Raw genomic sequence first — 21570 nt, 5'->3', positions numbered from 1 at the left:
CCCTCTCCCCCCCGCCCCCCCCCCCCTCTTCTTTCTCCCTCTCTCCCTCTGTGTCATATGATGGCCCTCAAGCATGGTTACCCCTCGCCGCCCTGGTCTTGGACCATGTGATTGGGACTACAGCCTCATATCTCTACTGAGTCTAGATGATGTCAGATACTGAGAAATAGGAGAAAGGATTGAATAAAGTGAAGTTCTCACAAAAAACATGTTTTTATACATTTCATCCATGTCTTTTAAGGAATATTTCTACATAATGGGAAATACACTTATTTGCTTTCTTGCCAAGGGTTAGATAAGGAGATCTATACCACATTCATGTCTGTACAGTAAATATGAAGCTGGAGCCAGCAGCAGGTTAGCTTAGCTAGCTTAGCATAAAGAATGGACACTATGAATTAGATTGGTTCTGCCTACCAGCACGTTTAAAGCTTACTAATTAATATGTTAAATTTACTATTTCTTTCCAGAGATTCTCCGCTGGTTGCCTGGCAACTGCTCAGAAGCCAAGTAGTCTTCCCCAGTTGTTTTACTTTGGTTTGTGTAAAATAATCAAAGTATAATTTGTTAATTAGCTTTCGAGTTGTTGATAGTTGGATTTTGTGGATTTTGAGTATGGACAGCGCTAGGCTAGCTGTTTCTGCCCTGTTTCCAGTCTTTGTGCTAAGCTAAGCTGACCATCTGCTGAAACTAGCTTCATATTTATCAGACCGAGAGTGGTATCAATCTCAAATAAGCATATTTCCCAAAATGTCAAACTAGTCCTTTAAAGCTACACAACATAAAACAACAGTTTTTATCATAGGCCAATAAAACATGAATCTATTTGTGTCAACACTACTGGCGATGAGTCCCGTGCCAGCTATGGATTTACTAGCCTGCCTGCATTCTTTATAACCACTGATTTTAGGCCTCTAGGGCACGTGTGAAGTGTTCTTTCATTTTGTTCCAGTATAGGGCTTTCTGCAGCCTACACTGTGTGCACGCATAGGGTACGCTGTGTTTGGGGGTGTTTTTGTAGTAGGTTTCCTATAGCTTTGTTACTTTGTTAGGTGTGGCGAGCCTGCATGGCTTGGCCTGTTTTCCGCTGCTGACCATGATGTCTCTGTTCCCCGCAGATCAGCCTTTGAGCAGGACGTGGAGCATGGTAACACAGATGGCCTGGGAGACTGCCAAAGTAAGCAGGCCCTCTTCACTCTTATCTTTCCTCCTCTATTCTATACCCCCCCTACACACACCATCATTCCTCTCTTCTCTGTTAACTCAGTCTCCCTCTTCTTCTCTCTGCCCTCCGTTTCCTTCTTCGCTGCTGACACCTTTTTCTCCCCCCGTCTGTTCCGCCCTCACAATCCTCTCTTTCAGCCTCTTCCATCCATCTGTCCCTTTCGGCTCTCACCCTCTTCTGTCCTTCTCCCGCTGTTTCTCTGGTCCCCCGGTCAATAGAGTGTTGTGTCCAGTTGGGCATAGACCGGGTTCCTTCTTGCAAATTGCTACGAAAACACAACACAAACATTCAGCGACACACAGGGAAAGGATTTTACTCATGAGCAGTGACAGGGCTCATTTTGAATCACAGAACAAGACTGAGCTCACAACCCAGTCCTCAGAGGTCTTGAATGGTCTGTTTCACTCTGTAACACAGAGAATGGCACATATGGAGAATGTATATTTGATCTTTTCATGTCCAGAATAGCTGTTTGGATTTATCTAATGTGATACTCTGTTGATATTCTACTAAGCTGCTCGGTTTGCAAGAGAAACTTCAAAACAATTTGACTTTCACTCATCTTAGTCCATTTCATCTAAATTTCAACTATTTACTCAGAGTAAATGAAGGCGGTGCATTTTCCCTTCAATTTCATCAGTATGTTTAGTCAAGGGAAGCCACAGCGTTGGACCTTCATTAGCTGTAGAAGCCATGGATCTCCTCTGATTAAAAGTTAGGAGAATATTGAGCTGCAAGTCGATGCTGAATTACCTTAAAAGTCATGGCTAAATCATGTTAAAACATAAGCTCTCTTTACCGCAAGCAATAACATGTTTCCCCTCGTTTCTTTTCTTCTTCTTCCAGACACCTTTGTGGCGCTGAACGGTAAGTATCCTACATACACTGCAGAGGCAATCAAATTAAAGACAGGAGCTGCATTTCATCTCCCCTGACTCTTTAACTTCAGCCACACCTCTTCATCTAGTCAATCAATCATCCCCTCTCAAGGAAATGAAAACTCCTCCCCCATGTGTAAAGACGGGTTATTAATGACTCAGGTTTTAACTGAATTCATTTCATTCCTTCTTTTTGATAGACATTCCTTCCACTTACGAAGGTAATGAAACATTACAGCACGGTCGGTCAATTCCACTTCTCGTAGTATTTACCCTCAACCAGCCCCTTTTGTGTTTAGAATAAAGTACGTAGGATTAGAATCAGAAACATAGAATTAAAAATCTTTAATGCTGATTCTGATTCTATTACTTCTATTATGCCTCCTTCACCTCCTTGTTCCCACTGCCCCTTCTTCTTCATCCCCTGTGCAATATCATCGATTAGCCCTGACCTTTGCTTTGCTAATTGGATGGATCTGGTTGTTGGTGGTTTAAGGCCTTGATGGTGAAGAAATGCCTCAGCGTGCACATTAAACAGGGCATGTGTCGACAAAGGGAGAGAGAGAGAGAGAGAGAAAGAGAGATTAAAATCACCTGTTTAGAGTAAGAGAAGATCAGATATGTTTCTGCCAATGGCCACCAGCAAGTGAAGACACTCAAAGACGCACTTGAATTAAAAAATGTATAAAATGCAGAGACATACTGTACATGCACACACGTTTCTAGAGCTAGGTTCTTCCTGCAAATAGACTCACTTACCCAATCACACACTGCAACATCACAATCCCACTGCACTGCAGGCTGATAATGTTTTCATCACTCAAATCTTTTTAAAGAATTATGACCCACAGCTACACTCACATCCACCTTATTTTTATCGAATCGGAGGACACATTAGTTTGGTTTTCAGTGAATCTCTCTCTCTCACAAACCCATACCTCGCAGCTGCCAGATCAAAACAGTCAGATCCATACAGACTGACAAGAATAGATATTTTGAAGTAGTTCCAAAAAGCTCAACTCTTTCTCTCTCTCTCTCTCTCTCTCTCTCTCTCTCTCTCTCTCTCCCTTTCTCGCTTCCTGTGACTCTACCCCCACTGTGATTCTCCCTCCTTTTAGAGATCCAGGGTCAGAATAAGCATCTGTGTTGGCGTGCACCCCTATAGTGCTGAATATGCTCCCACAGACTTGACTATGTGTTTCCAGGCACACAAATAAACACACACACACACACACACACACACACACAGACAACACCCAGTTTACAACACCTCAAACAAAGTCTCAGCCATTGCCCCAGCCTCTCCGTCTATCTTTCAGTGGTTGATATGGATTTGAAGATAAATAAATGCCCCCCTTTCCATTCTCCTCTATCCCAGACTAGACATCCTCGCCTCTCTTTTAATCTGTAGAAAGAGAGGGATGTGCATCAGTCGGCAGTTTAGGGCTTTTTTTTTTCCTGATCCGTGGAGGAGTTCTGAGGCTCCAAGCTCTCTCACTATGTGTGTCATCTGCCTGAATTGCACTTCCCCTGGCGGTGGGGGAATGAATTATAAAATAGGCCTGTCACACTAATCTCTCAGCCTTGGGCCAATAGTTAAATAAATCATTTTAATGATTGCCACACGGAGGAGGAGGCTCTGGGTGGTGTTGTGTGTGGGTGTCTGCTGTGCGTAGTCTACCAGTAGCATCAACGTTAGTCCCCAGGAATGCTTCCCCCTCTTCAAACGCAGGCATAAACACATATTGAAAAGGCACTCGCACATCTGCAAACACACACACACACACACACACATACACACACACACACACACACACACACATATACACACAGTGCTGTCACCTCCTCCGTGGAGAGAGCGCGTCAAAATGGGAATTGGGGGTTGAGCTCCACAGAGGCTGCTGATAAAAGTGTTGTCACTCTTCATAGGGTGGATTTTTTTCTTAACCGTGTGGCTTAAATACATTATATTAAATACAATATATAGCTTGTGCAAAATTGTGTAGGGTGGCTTAAGTGTAAGCATGTGGGATGGTAATGTGATTAGCATGGTTCAAAAATAAACAGTTAGACAAAGCTTATGCACAAATTCTGCGTATGAAAGAAAAAAACTGAGACAGGAGGATGAAGGGAAACTCACTCATTGTTTGAGCACTGGCGGTGATAGACGGAGAGGAGATAGATATGATCCATCAACCACAAATGAAAGAGTACTTTATTGCAATTGTCAAATAATGTCAAACTTCAAGGTGTTGGAGCACTTACAGTGCATTCATTTCCACAGAGAGACACCCCGTGTGTGCTATTCTTGTTAAAGTCTCATCATCAGTGTAACTTCGTGGCGGTGTTACGATACAGTCTTCAACTGTTGGCCAGTAGTTCATATAGCCATTAAGGAATTTAATTACAGAGAAGAGTCAGATCAGAGAAAATTCATTAACTTTTAATGACATTTTTCTGATGATTGATCTAGCCATGTGGCTTTGCTAAATAAAGATTACTGGCGGTGCAGATGTGAAATATCTTTGCAGATCTTTGGTTTAAAATAAAGAAAGGAGGGAAAAGTGGGAGAAAAAGAACTAGGTCTGCAATGTTTTTTTTTTGTTGATTCATCTTCCAATTTTTTTCTCGGTTAATCGATTATTTACTTTAATCAGCTATTTGGGGTCTATTTGAGGATGCACCTCAAAATGAATTGGTTAAAAAGTTAGATCTGAAGTAACAGAAAACTTGAGAAAGGTAGCGAGGAAGAGCACGAACGGAGTTAAAAGCGCTTTACGGTTGAAGAAAAGTTACAGGCAGACTCCTCGACAGGAGCGATGGAAAGAAAGTTTGTCTCTTGTCCTTCATATCAAAGTTAGGCACCCCATGGTGATTGAGAAATACCATTGTTCTGCACTGACAGACCCAACGGAGCTTTGACATGTCAGTCAGAACAGGAGGGGAGGGAGTGAGAGAAAAAAAAGAAAGGACACGTCTTTCCTGAGAAACACACACACACACACATTTGCTAATGAGTTGCCCCTGGCCCCTGGAGAAACACTTTGTTGCCTCACACAGCCCAGCAGCTGTCCTTGTGTGTGTGAGTGTATCTATGTCTGTGTGTATGCTTCAAGCAGAATAGATAGATTTATGTGTGTGTGTGTGTGTGTGTGTGTGTACCCCTTCTGGCCTGTGCTCATATGTGCTGAAGCCTGTCCCTGTCTGCCCCGAGCGTCGGTTAACCTGTGTTGTGTCCGGCAGGCCACCATCACCACCACCATCACCATACCCTCTCACTCCCCACCTCGGCCCTACCCGAGGCCACCGAGGCCGCCGAGGGCCCCCCAGGGCGGGGCCGCATGGTGGAGCGGAAGGACCCCCCCATGAGCTCAGACAAAGGGGAGGACCCCTACGTAGCTGTCCCCTCTCAGACTCAGCCCGAAGCCAATGGTAAGCCTTGGAACACAACAGTGAGCAGTCAATTTGGTCCATTGTCACCTGTGGCAAGGGAGGGGAGGGAGGGGAAGGTAAGGGAGGGGTCTGTGTAATTGAGATTTACGGCTGCCTGGCTGCTTCCAGCTGATGAGGCGTAGAGATAGTAGAGCAGTTTCTCTGTAGGTACCAAATTGCCTCACAATCTGCACGTAAACCCCCCACAGAAATGTAGGCAAACACACAGTACATACATATGCAGACACATACACATTCTGCGCTCTTTGAGACACACGTATGCACACACAAACACTCATACGCACACTCTGTAGGATAGATTTATAATCCGTGGCCTGTAATGTCCCACAGGAGATGTAATATCCAGACCATTACACTCTGAAAAGGAAGATGGCGATGTATTTATTTCCTCGAGAAGATGGCCTGGTCCCCGGCTCTTTCATGCTTTGCGACACAGTGACATGACATTGAACGCCCTTTTCTCCTGTGTTAACAACCTGACTAATGCTGCACCGCCTCAAGGATAAATGAGACAGAGAGAAAAGGAGAAGGGAAGGAGACGAGAGGGACGACACACATTGGAGGGGGGTGTCACTGCAGTGCTGCTGATCCTTGTTTTTATCTCTTAATAAAACAGACCTATTACAGATCACATTTAAACAACATGCAGCATGTCCTGTCTACATTACATAGTTCATGCTATTAGAGGCAGCTTCGGCCTTGAAAAGATACTGATAAAAATAATGGGGATTTATCATGAGTGCTAGCATAGAAGGGACTTTCTCTAGACATACTGTATATAAACAAAGAGGCAGAAAGAAAAGCAGAGAAGCTGATGAGCTAAGACTAAAGAGATTTTGAAGTTCCTATAAAAATAAATGTGCCGCAGTGTGTCTGTTCATGCTAAGAACTAGACTCTAATGTATTAACATTACATTTCAGTCATAGCGCCATACAACTATCTGAATAAAAATAAATACTGAGCGATCTTTAAGAAAGCCAGAAGGCCAATTAACATCCCTTGAGTTGTTCTGAATGTACTTCCAGAAGAAGACTCTTCGAATTATCTGAATTTAAAAAGTCGTGTTGCACCATAACAAGGATTTTGCAAACCATTTCTCAAGTTGCGCCTCTTTTTCTTAATCCAAATCCAAACTGGAAAATAAAACATCACAGCTCTTCGCTTAATGTGAACTAAAATTTGAAAAATCAGTTCATTGGTATATATTGATGTTAATATTTTATATTGTCATACGAAATAAATGCTTTGTATTTTGCCAAAAGCAAGGACATATGTCATTTTTGGCTACCTGGTTGATTTGCAACCAAAGAAACAGATTAAAGATTTTTTTTATTTTATATTGTAACAGACAAAATATTTTCATCCAGATGGTTAAAGGAGTCTTTGAGGATTTTGGAAATACCTTTAGAATAGTGTAGACAGGTATGAGTGAGATGTATATATGTTTGTAATATCAGACAGATAGTGATGTGGCACAAATGTGATGTTACATGTCATGCACAAACTGGGGCTAGCTAAAAACATTCCGTCTCTCATAATTACAAACACTAAAACAAGGTAGTTCAGTCTGTCACAATATATAACTCCAGAATCTCTTGTCTGTAGAGTAAACAGAGGCAGTGACTGCAGCATGTCAGCTGGAAGCAGTAAGGCACTAGTGGGTCGATCCAAGCACAATGGTGGCAGAGACTTCAGACAGCATGCCTACAGCCAGTATCACAACATGCTGTCGCTCCCCTTGTTGCCTTTACCTGAGCAGGAGTAATATTACTTGAGCCTCACAAGGACTGTCGAGGAATGTTGTACTTGCTGTAGAATCACACACAAGAAAAGACAAAACCCATCTTTCAAAAAGTTCTAGGAATCTTTTCCTTTTGGGGGAGGGAGGGGGTTTACGTGCTCAGGTAACTGCAACAGGGCTTCACATTTCAAAATAAAGCTTCCTGCTGTTTTTTTCTGTATAGTCATTGTTATTATCATTTTTACAAGACACCTTTGCAGCTTGTTTCAATATTTATCATTTCTATTTCAATTTCAGCTCAACATTCTTTTCTTTTGCCTTTTCTATATAAGTCAGCTCTGATGAGAATTGTTTTCTTGTGTTGGTTTCTTGTGAGCAGTTCTTGGTATTTTGCATGGCTTGGTCTGAGACTGCATCTTTTTTTGCTATTTATATATTTGCCCTTTTCCTGCCTTGATTGCTTTGATGGTATTAAGCACAGTTTTGCCTCCATGCAGCTTAATGCTTTTCAGCATGGCAAATTGAGCACTACAGTCAACAGTATTCATTTCCCGCTCCACCCATCCTGCCACCTCTTCCTTCCTGTCGCCTTCAGTATTATTGGCTTCAGGTGTCAACTGTACTGTGAAAACTTAGCAAACTGCATATGTGAAACTGAAAATGGAATCAATATATGAGAAATGATTATGGAGTCAGAAACTCAGCAAATGAGTCACTTTATCTGCATTTTTAATGCCTCAGAGATAAATTCATGCAGCCCATTTTACAGAAGAAATACGGGATCACCATTTAACCATACCATCAATCTCTCAAATTAAGTGAAAAAAGTTTATGCTTGAGTGAAAATGTATTAGCTCATCTCCAAAGTCGTTTGCAAGCTTGTTTGTGATTTAAAAGACATTACAATTACTCCCCAACTTTTTCATTTGCAGTTGAGACATTGTGGAATCTTATCTGCTAATGAATATTACAGTGCTGCCAATATGTATTAGCCCGACACCACCAGAGTAATTAGAAATGCTGCAAAGTGATGAGTATTCACACACTGATGATATTTAGCACCCAACAGCATCATTATACGGCATTCCAGTGGGGCCCTCGCTGTTACCAGGTGGCCGCTTGTATTTCACAGTACATTTGAGCTTGGTGTTTGTCTGTCTATATGTCTGTGTGGACCTCATCTGTCTTTGTTATATTTTCTTCCACTCCCGTAACCCTACCATACACCTCTCCCCTTGCCTCCCATCGCTCACCCTGCCCCCCGAAATCCACCAGCCCCGCCACTTTTCACCATCTGCTGCCATTGTGATCAGTCTCCCTTCCACAGGACCTCTCATCTGACTGGGATGGCATGTTCCAAGGCTATACCTTACCTAGTGCAAATTAATTCCTGAACCAAATTATGATGTCTTCTCCCCCATTTACCCTCCCCCTGCATCTCTCTGTCTATCTTCCTCCTCCATCTCTGCACCCACCCCTCCTCTGTCTCTCCCCTTATAGTCTGTCTCTTCTCCAACCGGAGTCATATCTCTTCCCCTGTCTGCAGGAATGAACCCCCCCCCTCTTTCTACCTCTCCCTCTCTCTGTCAGGCTCAACCCCCCCACATCCACCCACCCGACCTGTAGCCACCGCTGTGTTGCTCCAATTTATGGGTTCATTACAGCAGCTATCCAGGGTAGAGGGAGAGGGGAGAGGTGCAAGGAAAGAGGGATGGAGAGAGACTACAGGGGAAGAGACATGGGAAATGAGAGAGGGGAGAAGGTGAGAGGGAGAAAAGGAACACACATGATAAAGATTTATTAAACAGAACAGGACAATAATGTAATAGAGAAGGTTCTTAGGGAGATGGAAGGTAGACAAACTGGCTGATTGACAGAATTGAACAAACAAAATGGAAGAAACGGGAATAAGAGAGGATGTAAGATGTAGTGAGATATTGTAGCGGAACCACAATGTTTCTCTCTATCCCTCTCAGTCATTTGTTTTCATACACAGTTTTAACCCTGAACCCTACGTTCTGTATTTTGTGTTAACCCAGCTAACTCAACTAATCTCACTGAAATAAGTGTTGGGCTGAATATCAAAAAGTGCATCTGGTGTAGACCTGTCTCCTAAAAATGTAAGATTGAATTACATGCAACTGCAAATACAGTTAGAGGAAAACACTGGGAATACATTTTTCAACATAACGAGGCAAAATATTGATATTGAACACTTCAGCAAAACGTTCTCTGGCAAGGTATTTAATTTGTTTTCCTAAAATATCTGCTCGTAGAAATTGTTTTGGTTAAATAGTGAAAAAGTAGTTGGTGACTTAAAGCACGAGACAGTTTTGTTAACATTTAACCAAAACCCATAAACCACCCCGACCACCTCCCAGTGACTTGTGTGTGGAATGTATATTTAGCCCTTGCTACACTAGAAAATACATTGCCTGTGAGCATAATCCAGGTAGCAATTGCCTTTGTTACCACGATGTAACTGGTAAAGCAAATCAGTATTACAAAATGTAATTTCTAGGAGACATAGTTGTCTGGTGAGATGGTTTTATTTTTTCATACTCATTAGGATTCACAGGGTGAGTTTTCACAAGTGTCAATTGATTGAAGATAATGCAGTGTTTACATCTTGATAAACAGAAACTTGATTTGTGAATTAAAATCTGAGGAACCACAATATTTTTTCCACCATCACGTTTCCAAAACAGCATCGTAGCATTTTGATGATATTTCTTCGCCATTAGAGAGAACTTCTTTAGCTTATTGAGAGATTATTTTCTTTAGCTTATTGAGAGATATTTCCCTTCATGTCAGGATTTCATGGTAATACCAACTGTCAGACAGCTGCTCTGCAAGGGTTATTTTCAGCTGCAGGCAGCTCTCTGACACCTGTGTGCCAAGGCGGAATGATAGAGGGAGAGTATGACCCTGTTCACACAGTGAGGCAGTGCTATTTTTTTTTTCAAAGTCTTGATAGCCTGAGCATTTCACTTCATCTCACTTTCTGGAAGGCAGTTGAAGGAACATTTCACCATCATTATTGGGGATGCCATGTCAATCTTGAATGTTAGTTACCTGTAAAAAAAAACTGTCAAAAACATCCAGTACTAGCAGAGAAACTAGTTTTTTTTGTTTACAGTTAAATTCTGTTTGGAAACTTTCTAATAATGCACAGTTTTGATGAATTCAACTTCCATGGCCTTACTCCAACCAGCTACATGAAGAGCAGAACCGTGGTTTGGAAGGGTTAGTTTAACCACGGATTTATCCCTATATTAGCTCTGCAAACTAAGCCAGAACAAACAACTAGTGCCAGCTGGAACAAGAGAGCCTTTAGTAGCTCAAATGTGGTCAGTATATAACTATCACATATCACCTTACAGCTGCATTTCTTCTTATAATGGTGAGTAAAAAAGACAGAAGGATTCTTTGGTTGTTGATTTTGGTTTCTTATCTCTTCTTTCAAATGACCCTCCCTGAGAGGTAAGCCGACAAGATTTGAGGCAATAGACGCTTCATGAACTAACATATCAGATGATGCATTTGGCTGAAAATGTTTTTCAGGAACCTATGAGGGTGAACCCTTTGGGAAATGTAATGTTAGTAGGTTCATATGTCCTTGCAGTAGAATGATAGTATTTAGGTTAAGCCTATAAAGAGGGATGATAGGATTTAGGTTAAAAGTTGGGGACGTGGTCCTTTAAGGCAGGATGACTGCACTGTAGCAAAGACAAGAAAAGCAAACTAATCCTACAAGTCATATTCCTGTCATTATAACACCTTCACTGTTGTATTAACTACAGGATTTTGGTTTAGTGTTTCTTACTGGCCAAAAATTGTGATAGGCCTTTGTGAGGCAGATGAATTATTCGCAGCTCATTGTGAGTCTTAATAGAAACAGTGCACTGGATGTTTTCCCGGCATTACGCACTTCCCTGATTGACGTCAACCCATAAGCCATAATTTCCTTCACTGATTAGCTTATTGTTCTCTTAGACTGCTTTTGTTTTCTACACACAGTTGCTGCTTACTTTTTCATTTTTATGTTTTGGTTATGCTTTTCAGTCCAGACCTCTTGCCATTGCTGGTTCATATAAAAGCTTTGCTTTGTCTTTTTGGCCACATGAGACTGAATCTCATATCACGGCAGCTCATCCTTTTGTGCTTTTGAAGCTTGTCTAACCCACATTCAGCTGTCATTATTCTACTTTGAAGTGAATTTAAATGGCCACGTTCATGACACCCATGAGTGAGAGACTCATCAAGTAGATACAAGCTGAGCCTTTGTTCTCTAATGGTACTACGTACGGCCTGTATACTCAAACATTTCTGAATGATCATCTAAGGCTGCATTTATAACTGGATAAATTACAACACATGGCACTTTAGTCATCCATAGAGTTCAGAAGCTTGCCACACATTTTCAGCAGTCATAACGTGATCAAATACACTGGAGTGGGTCACCATCTGTATAACAGTGACTCATCAAGACTGAACACTAATTAAGAGGAGTCAACAGTATTGAAAAAAGTCATAACAGAGTTCAGGCTAAAGGTTTTCTCCATAGAAGAATCCACACTGGCATTGATTTCAACACTCTCAGTAAACCTGCGCTGTCAGGGGTATCAGTGAAATTCAGAAATAATTGGATTCATTTTAGCCGTTTTATTCATGCTGGGCAGTGCTTTTTAACAACGTCTACCACCCATTAATACAAACAGTAGAAGTGTCAATTTACGGCATCAAACATCTGATGAAAAATGTTCCCAGGGACATGTAATTTAGGTTGATTTCCTGTGAGCATTAAATACTACAGTTTGTAGGCAGGGAGGTGGATAGGTTAGTACATTGGTGTTAATACCTGAGGTGCAGAATGATATAATTAGGGGTTTAATTATATCTTAACTGGCTTATCAGTATGCTGTGCACTGACTCAGGATTGTCTGATGAATGCTTTAATATTAAATAACACCATTAATGCAAGTGCCTCTCGAACATAAACATACACAAGACTTAATGCGATTATATCCTAACTGGAGATTAAATAGAATTTAATGAATTGCTGTCATCGAAACAGCAATGTCCTTTCTAATAGATGAAAACTAGCAAGTCCCTGAAAGCAAATAAGAAGTTTGGTGAAGGCAGAGTAGATGTAAGACACTATACAGTTTCTGCTCCTCTCCTTCATCTTTTCTTCTACTCCATCAGTTTACAAGCTCCACTGTTCTGTCTTTCAACAAGTGACACGTCAGTGAGTGCAGTTAAGTCTGATTAAGATTTTTATCATTTTGTGTAACAGCCCGTAGTCAGAGGTTAGGGCCCTCTCCGTAACCTCTCTGTGATGTTTAACTACCTTTGAAGTTTCCCCAACACCAACACAAAGGCAAGCTCTGTGGGCTTAAGTCAGTGGTGCTTCTGAAGAGATTAAAAGAGTGTAAGAGTGTCTATGTGTGTCAGACAGACAGAGAGAGAGCATTCACAAGTTCCAGTCACAGCAGATTACAATGTTTCTGATTTACAAGTAAGTGTTGCCGACCCAGGCTGTTTTGACAGCGAGAAATATCTGAGTATCTGAGCTATGTGTTTAATATCTGAATGTTGAGGCCTGAGGCAGTGTGAAATTCAAATCAATTCAACCACTGAGAGAAGCGTCGAACCGCAGGATGCTTTGCGAGACAGTCTGGGGGCGAGGTAAAAGTTGAAACCAGAAGATTATAAGTCACTGTGTAGTCAGAACCCCAACACGATGAGACTAAAGCAGGAAATCTGTGGGTTTTAGCAACACTTTGATAATTTTCAAGGTCACGTTGTGAAAGTTTGGAAAAGTTTTGCCAAGATCACAAATGGGGCCCGAAAAATGAGCGGCGTAGCCACCTTGATTCAAAACCCTGAAGGTCCTGTGATTCGACAGAGACAGCTCATGTGTCCTCTGTGGCTACTTTCATTCTCTTTGATGTTGGGATGAGAAACAATTCCTCACATGAAAGATGGAAGTCTTCAAAGTTTCCTCCTTTTCTTTCTTTTGCGTTTTACCTAAGGCCTTGGGCTAAGTACCCTCCAGAAGTGTGTTTGAGAGACATGAATGATGGAAGGAAGGGATGTGAGAAAGAGAATGAAAGGATTTTTATTTTTTTTAAAGACTCAGACAGGAAGGATCATGTTGTGCAGGTTAAATAGGGCTTTAACCTCGGCTCCCACACCCGGAATAGAAGACAAAGATCCAGCTCCACAGTCCGCCTGCTTCACCAGAATGGACACCCGTTTGGCTTTGCTTCCCACTGCCTTTGTTATTCAATGTGAAATCCAAATCCCCGGTCGAGGAAAGTTAACCTTTAGTGGCAATAAATTCTCTGTCATGAAAATTCATAACAGTTTTGACTTGCTCTTTCAGCATGTAAGCACCGAAGACAGAGATGGATGAAGGTATTTACATTTAACAAGGATTATGGAAAAACGAGAGATTTGCCAAAGTATTTATTTTTGCTTGCACTTTCATTTTCTTACGTAAATGGTTTTTTGGAGGTTTTCAGGGCTCCTCTCCTCAAGTGAAGCTGTATTCCTCTTCCTTCTTCTTCTTTGTTTGCAGAAGCGCTTAACCCAGCAGCTCTCAAATGGCACTCGTCACCATTGTCGTTTCTGCCAAAGCATGATAACTGACAAAGACCATGAGGTTATAATTACAGCCTTCCCAGTTTCCACTGAATAGAACTCTTACCATATGGAAGTATGAACAGTGTGAAAGAAAACACTCTGAAACAAGAAGAAAGTCAGAAAACTGATTCATTGTTTCTGTGAAGGAGAGAAGTAGCAGAAAGAGGGAAAAAAAGATCTAAGTGAGGACAGAGGAAAGTCAACAAAATGAAAGATAGCAGCAAGCAAAAGTATCTCTCTCCTTCACAGATGTTACTGCATGAGACGGGAAGCAGATGTTTCATCAGACAGGTGGGCCATTTGGTCACACAGGTCCACAGCATAACACATGTCAAACCTTAATGCTTCACTGCAGATAACACTCATCACTTCTAACACTATCTCCGCAGCAGGGCACGTCTTTGATAAGAAACAATTTTGGCCAGAAAATAGAAAAATTAAACCTTTTGTTTAACACTGAATGAGGTATGGCTGAGCTGCATGTTGGCAGCACTCTATTAAAGACAAAAGTGACATATTGTTTTTACAATAAATGAGGAATGATCTGAGCAAAAGTATCCTCTTTTATTTTATCCAGGTTGAGCTTGAAACGTCAACACAGAGACTCAGGCATTGCTCAGTGCTATATTTCAGCTAGGACGACTGGTTTTTAGTCATGTTTTTGGACTAATGAAGTATGACCGCAGCGAGTGAGGATTATGGATGTTAGTTTAAGAGAGTCTGGATTTCAGTTCCACGAGAACAGATTAACACGTTGTCTCTGCGTTATGTCTTGCTGAGGAGACACAGAAAGAAGAAATTCTCTGAGTATGTCCTCGGTGACACGGCCGAGCTGAAAAGCCTAAACATGATTATCCAGCTCCTTCGGGATTTTACAGAATTATTGCAACAAACGCTTCATTTTGTGGCATCTTCTTTTGGAAAATTACAGAGCAAATTGAAACACATCTATGAGGATCTGCAAGAAAAGTGCAAAAGACAACAAAAAAAAGAAAAGACAAAATTGCAATGATCTGCGTATTGACAAGTGTTTTGATTACTGTGTTGTGTTAAACTTTGATGTTTGCAGCTCATACTAAGGTATTTTTGAATGTATTTGTATTGTCAATTTCATGTGGGCAGTGTGTGTTTTGAGGAACAAATTGAATGCCCATGTTTATGCAGCTGTTGTGTAATTAAATATCTATATATATATTATTGTAGGTATTTTTTATATGGTACAGAACAACACTTTTCAAAAAAATCACTTTTAAAAGTGACTTTCCTGTTCACCAGATAAGATATAAACATTGTAGCATTATAAGAGAGTATTTAAATAAGATTTTATAAATGCAAATCCTTAAGAAGTGAAACAAAAAAGCCATTTACAGCCATTCCTCCCGCCTTTATGTAAATTCCCAGTACATCAAAATGTCTGTGATTTCTGAAAGCAGAAAATAACATCACCCACGTAGTGCTTTTTTTAGAACATAGTCACTGTAAACACACCTCCTCTGTACAGGAGACACACACAGGCATAATGGATTATGTGAAATTGAATTCCATTCATACAAATTAATATCAGGTTATTGTACTTAGTTATCTCATCCAGAGTGACTGAAAGCTTTCCTCTTTTTTTGCACTTTACAGTTTTGCAGGTTTTTATGGCCTCGGGACACAAACAGCATGGATTGAGAATTTTAAAAATCTTTCACATTAGGCAGGTGGGCTGTACAGTGAATAATATGTACCAAGATATGAGACAATGATGCAGTGCACACGTGTAACTGAGTCACGTTACAAGACCAGCGGTGCACTGTGGGAGCTTTTTACGTGATAGAGCCCACCTGCCTAATCCTCTGTCTGTGGTAACTGATCTGTGTTGGCCACAGGTCATGTGTGAACGCATTATAAATCTCTGAACTGGTCTGTTTAACGCAAGGAGTGCTGCATGAGATGTCTGCATTCATCAACAAGCAAGAAGTTATCGAGCGTGGGGGGCTTGTGTGTGTCCACACGTTTGTGTATGTGTGTGCAGTTTATTGTTGACCTCATTTTATTACACACAACCTTCATGCTCCCACTCTCCCACCGTTAGAATACTTCATAGCTGCTTTTATTGAATTATCTTTTATTTGGCGGTATCGCACCGCGTCTTTGCCAGTCTTTGAAAATGGCGCTTTCATAAGACACTGATGACACAGCTCATTGGATTTAGTGCCTAATCAGTGGCTTTTTAATGTATTCTCCATGATTCATGAGATTGGATCCATTTATGAAGATTTATGAAAAGTCTCCCATTTGCATCTATGAGAAGAAAGGGTTTGGGTATTTCAGGCTCCTTTATCTGCGCTCATATCTTTTTTTCATTTCAGCAGAGGGGTTTATCTGGGATTTAAAATGTGAATCATAATCACCCCTCCAAAAGACATTTTCAGTCTAAGATTGGATTTTCGGGAAATATTGAATGTTGCTACTTCAAGCTACCATTTGTGCCCATTTTCAATAGGTGTTCCTTATGATGGGATAAACTCATCTTCATCTGCATGTTTTTCATGAAATTATTTAAACCTCTAATCTTTTTACCCAGAAAATATCTTTTAATGATTGTAATTCAATATCGTTTTCTAATTTTGGTAAGTCTAATAATAAGCATCTTTCCCAACAGCTCTATTTTCCAGTTTCCCCGCACACAGCAGCGTCAAAATAATCTCTCCTTATTTTAGTTTGCCAGTCTGAATGTCATCTCCACGTCTCTCCGCAGGTGTGATCCGTGAGAGCTACCAGAAGGGTCGTGACCAGCTAGTTCCCGTGACCTTGTTGGCCATCGCTGTCATCCTAGCCTTTGCCATGGGCGCCATCTTCTCTGGCATCATTGTCTACTGTGTCTGTGACCACCGGCGGCGAGACATGGACCTGACAGGCCGCAAGGAAAAAGACAGCCACCACCTCCACTCCCGCCGGGGATCTATGAACAGTGTGACCAAGCTGACGGGCCTGTTTGAGACACAGGCCAAAGACGGTCGGCCCGAAGCAATCCTCACCCCTTTGATGCACAATGGGAGACTGACACCAAATGGGAAGATGCTGATAAAAGCAGACCAGCACCACCTGGACCTCGCTGCTCTGCCAACTCCTGAATCCACCCCTATGCAGCCACGTCGTAAGCCCAGCCGCGGCAGCAGGGAGTGGGAGAGAAACCAGAACCTCATCAACGCTTGCACCAAGGACATGCCACCAATGGGCACACCTGTCATCTCTACAGATCTGCCCCTGAGGGCCTCACCAGGGCACATCCCCAGTGTGGTAGTCCTGCCTCTTCCGCAGCATCAGCACCAGCTCCAGCCCCATCTGCAACAGCACCAGCAGTCCTACCAGCACGAGTATGTGGAACAGCCCCACCATAGTGACCTCAGCATGACCCACAGCGTCATGGACGACCAGGGGGCAACCCTGGAGTACAAGACAGTCAAGAGCCCCTGTCACAACCTCAACATGGTGGATCCAGATGGGGTGCTGCCGCCACGAGTGCCCCAACGGGAGGCATCTCTCACTATCCCTCCAGCTGTCCCACAGATGGGCAAACGCCTGGAGGTTCACTCTTCAGTCTATGGGCTCCGGAAAGGATCAGCATCCGCCGCTTCCGGATCCTCCGCCCTCAAGAAGCACAACACCAACTCATCTAACTCCTCCCATTTGGCGAGACATCACAGCTTCAACCGTGTGGAGACTCCGCCCCCTGCACCTCAGCGGGTGGACTCCATACAAATGACAGCACAGGGCATATCTCTGTCCCGGCAACCTGGAATGAGCTCCTACGGTTCACTGCCTCGAACGGGCATCAAATATCTCAAGCCTGATGTCCCCCCCAAACCCTCTGTAGTCTCACTCTCCACAAAAGTTAAGTCCAGTGACTCCTGCACATAGTCAGCTAGTTAGCCAGTCAGTCCAATGTGAATGGACAGTAGTGAAAGTTTTTTCTGAAAGAGAGAAAGAACAGGGAATACTGTACAACTTGCATCTCCTTTTAGTGTTTTTGTTTGTTTGTTTATTTGTTTTTGGTGTACAGTACAGTGAAAAACGCAACACAGTTTTTTAAGAAAACACTTTCTTTTTATATAAATATGTAAATATTACACAAATGGTTGTCGTCCTTTGTTGCCGTCATCGAGCACATGCTCTAGCTGACTCCCAGTTTCTCTGTACACACACGTGGAACATGTGCTACTGAAACAGAAGAAGATGATGCTGTCCTGAATATTTCATCCAATGGCACCCTGTAGCATCCAAGGCGGTGGCTCTCTTGTTTGTGGTGTCTTTGGCCACCGAGACTTGACTTGTAAAAGCACATAAGAAGACAGCAAGGGAGGTTTGGAGAATAATCGTTGTACAGTACCTTGAGGACTGGGAAATCTGGGTTGGAAACTCAGAGAGGTTGAGCTCAGACTGAAAGGACAGACAACTGCCTGAGTTCTGTGAGAAACTGTGAAAAGCCTCTCAGTGTTACAGCAATCAAGTCCTGCCTGGGTTTGACTGAAAGCCTGGGCCAGAGGAATCCTCTACTGGTTACTGAATAACACATGACTGTTAATACTAATAGCCTGTTGTATTTATTTTTATGAAGTGCTTTTGGAAAAAAAAAACTGACTTTCTAGGCTCGGAGAGAGAGGGAGGACAGAGAAGAGATCTTTTAATACTAATTAATCAAGTGTGAGAAAAAAAAAATGTATTTAAAGTCATTAAACTGGAGCCCGTAGAACTTTCTTGACGACTAAAGGTCCACTAGGTCTTACTGTGAGCTCAGTGGGACCTGCAGCTTGAGATGTATGTGACCTCTGTGAAGAGGAGGAGATATTTATTTAAACTGTGCCAGACAGGGACTTTTACCTTCATGGACCAGAATTTCCATTGTTTTAGACCAATCATAAACAAGACTTACTGAATCTCACCCTTTCACTCCTCCAATGAACATCCCCCAAATCAGCACTGTGGTTTTGTGTGAGTCAGTAACATTTGTCCTGATTGGTTGCTGGCTTACCGGTGCCATCAAAGCTCACTGTTGCATGTTGCAAATATAAGAGAAGCATCTGCAGCAACAGTGCAGGAATCTGCATACACACACATGAAAAGAAGCTGTTAGTGATTCTGCAAAGAACGTATCGTCTTTTCTAGCGGCGTCACACGGACGAGCAGGTGAAAAAGAAAAACTAGAAAAACATCTGTATTGCCTGCTTCTTTTTCCACATGTAAATTTGTGCCTTACACCCTACAGTAGTGACAATGTTTTCTTTATTAGCTGTTAACTTTGTCTCCTTGTAGTATTTATTTTTTATTTTTCTTACGTCATGATATTTCCCTGGTTTGATAAAAATGCAATTAAAGAATGTAGGTGTTATTGTTGTAATTCTGGTCCCTAGACATAACACACTTACAGTCCAGAGGAAAGAGAGGAAGAAGGACTCCCTTTCTTCTTTCACTCTTTCTTCCTTTCACACACACACATACACACACACGTACACACATACACACTCAACTTTGTGGTTAATTTCTGATTGTGCCATTAATGCGCTTAAAGCAGCCCTTTATGTTGTGCTGGCAGTGTCGATGAAGACGTTGTGAGTGTTTTTGATTTTACATTTTATACAATTTCAATGTCCTGGTATTTGTTTTTACTTTTTTTTTTGCTGTCTGTTGGTTTGGAGTGGTGGTTGATTGACTGATTAACTGAGCAATTAACATTCGTTACTTGAGAAGGCCAATGTATGTGTATCTTTCTGGTGCACTGCAATAATAATGCAATTTCAACACTAGCAAACATACAGTAAGAGATATACATAAGCACCCAGTTTACTAACACAGTTCTAGGCTTCTTGTGTGTATCATAACAGTTGCTAGGCTAGTCGCATAAACAGGCTGGTTCCTGTGATGAAAGTTGACATTTTAAAACAATAAGATTTAAAAATGACCTTATTTAACCCCCTTTTTGTAAGAGAAAACACACTTTGAGGAAGTTTAGAGATACTTTTTTACTTTGCTTCACTAACTCTCATTACCTTACGAATGGCTTAGAGTTAGATTCAACTTTTTTTTTTTTTGCTTTCACTTCCTTTTTACTTGAGGACTTTTACTGATCACCCCCCTCGCCCCACCCCCCCATCCAACACTTAAATCAATGGAGCACTCCCTTAGTGTTGTATGTGTAGGTAGGTAAAAGTTTTCTTGATATCAAGCAATTTTCTGTTTCTCAATGGAGAAAAGCCAACTATGTCTCAATCCACAGCTGACGTGAGAAGGACGTGTAGAATCTGTGACCTGACTAACATGTGTACATAGACGCTTGCAGGGTTTGGTTGCAAATGACGGGGTCATGGGCAACAGATAAGGTCAAAGTGGGAGCCGGGAGGAAAGGTACCCCTTCAGAAACACTGTCTGGGGTCATGTGAGATAGTCATACCAGTGATTACTTAAAGCTATGATCTTCAAAGCAGAAGCTGTGTTTACTCCAGACATCCAGAATACCACTGCATTGTAGACTGGTTACTGGGCCACTACAGGGCCCTATTTATAACCCCCCAGTGTATTGAGGAGTGCACGAACTAGCAACTTTCCCAGGCCTGGTATAATGCTGACCTACAACTAAATATTTCTTGTATAGAAATGTTCAGTTGTGGCGTCTCTCACCTTGGAGAATTGCCGTGTCCATACAGAATGTGAACAAGAAAATCTGTCTGGGTCAGAAGGTTTAATGTCCACATCCTGTGTTGACGAGTACATTTAGCTGTGGGTGCATTTAAGATTCTGTAACTCTTCACATCAACCAAGTGTTTTGATGTCAGAGTAGGGTTTGAACATTTCAAAGACTGGATTAGGTTTGACTGTGAAGGCTGCTGTGGACAGTGAGGTTCTTTGGTGTGTGCCTTTTTTGTCTTTCACCCTTGTTATAATACACTGCTATTAGATGCAAATCGACTCTCTTCTCAACTTCTCAACCTTTTGAACTTTGTAAGCTTGTAAGATATTGTGACGTCACAAAGTTTTTTGCCCTACTCTCACTTCCTTAACATCTGATTCACAGCTTAATGTATGTTGTAAAGAAAAAAAAACTCTTTAATTTAATGCAAAATGTAATAAAAAAAAAATAAAATAAAATTCTTGTCATGACGACTGTGATATGTCCTTGACTTTTTCACTTGTTTCTTTGCCTTATCTTTATACTAGCAACATCTTTGATTGTTCAACAGGATTTGAAGGTTCTTTCAGTTGAGAATACATTTTAAGGGAAATATTGTACTTATGTGACCTCAAGTACACTTATTCTTCTTTGCTTGTAAAACCACTGCCAGCCCCTCGAGAAACTTTTCTTCAGAATAAGATTCTACTTCTGATACAAAGCACGTCTAAGTGAATGAAAGTACTCAAGCGAAAATGATTTCTTTGACTGCATATTTAGTAAGTAAAAATAACACTAGGCTATGAGCAGAGGGAAGAGGTCGGAACTCTCTTGTACTATTGACCTTGCTGGTTAAATTAAGGAGAACAATTTGATGGAGATTGTGGGCAGCTTTCTGACTTGTACAGAAGGCACTCTAAAACGGCTTTAAACTACAATACATAATTGTCCACAGAGACATTAGTTAATTAG

General features: G+C 41.6%; 1 protein-coding gene across 4 annotated transcripts in view; it reads left to right on the top strand.

Annotated features, from left to right (window-relative positions):
• sema6a (sema domain, transmembrane domain (TM), and cytoplasmic domain, (semaphorin) 6A) overlaps positions 1 to 21077 on the top strand; it is a 104490-nt gene extending 83413 nt beyond the window's left edge. For 3 of the 4 annotated variants that reach the window (XM_046034370.1, XM_046034371.1, XM_046034373.1), the window contains 4 exons: positions 1119 to 1177; positions 2072 to 2092; positions 5347 to 5535; positions 16693 to 21077. In XM_046034370.1, the coding sequence (XP_045890326.1) occupies positions 1119 to 1177; positions 2072 to 2092; positions 5347 to 5535; positions 16693 to 17855 (1432 nt within the window). In that variant the 3' untranslated portion in view covers positions 17856 to 21077. The remainder of the gene's footprint in view (positions 1 to 1118; positions 1178 to 2071; positions 2093 to 5346; positions 5536 to 16692) is intronic. The other variant, XM_046034372.1, reaches the window with a different exon arrangement.
• The last annotated feature ends 493 nt before the right edge of the window (positions 21078 to 21570 follow it).

Source organism: Micropterus dolomieu, linkage group LG21, assembly GCF_021292245.1.
Source record: "Micropterus dolomieu isolate WLL.071019.BEF.003 ecotype Adirondacks linkage group LG21, ASM2129224v1, whole genome shotgun sequence".
Classification (NCBI taxonomy): domain Eukaryota; kingdom Metazoa; phylum Chordata; class Actinopteri; order Centrarchiformes; family Centrarchidae; genus Micropterus; species Micropterus dolomieu.
The sequence above is the reverse complement of the archived record's forward strand: the minus strand, read 5'-3'. Positions and strand labels throughout refer to the sequence as shown.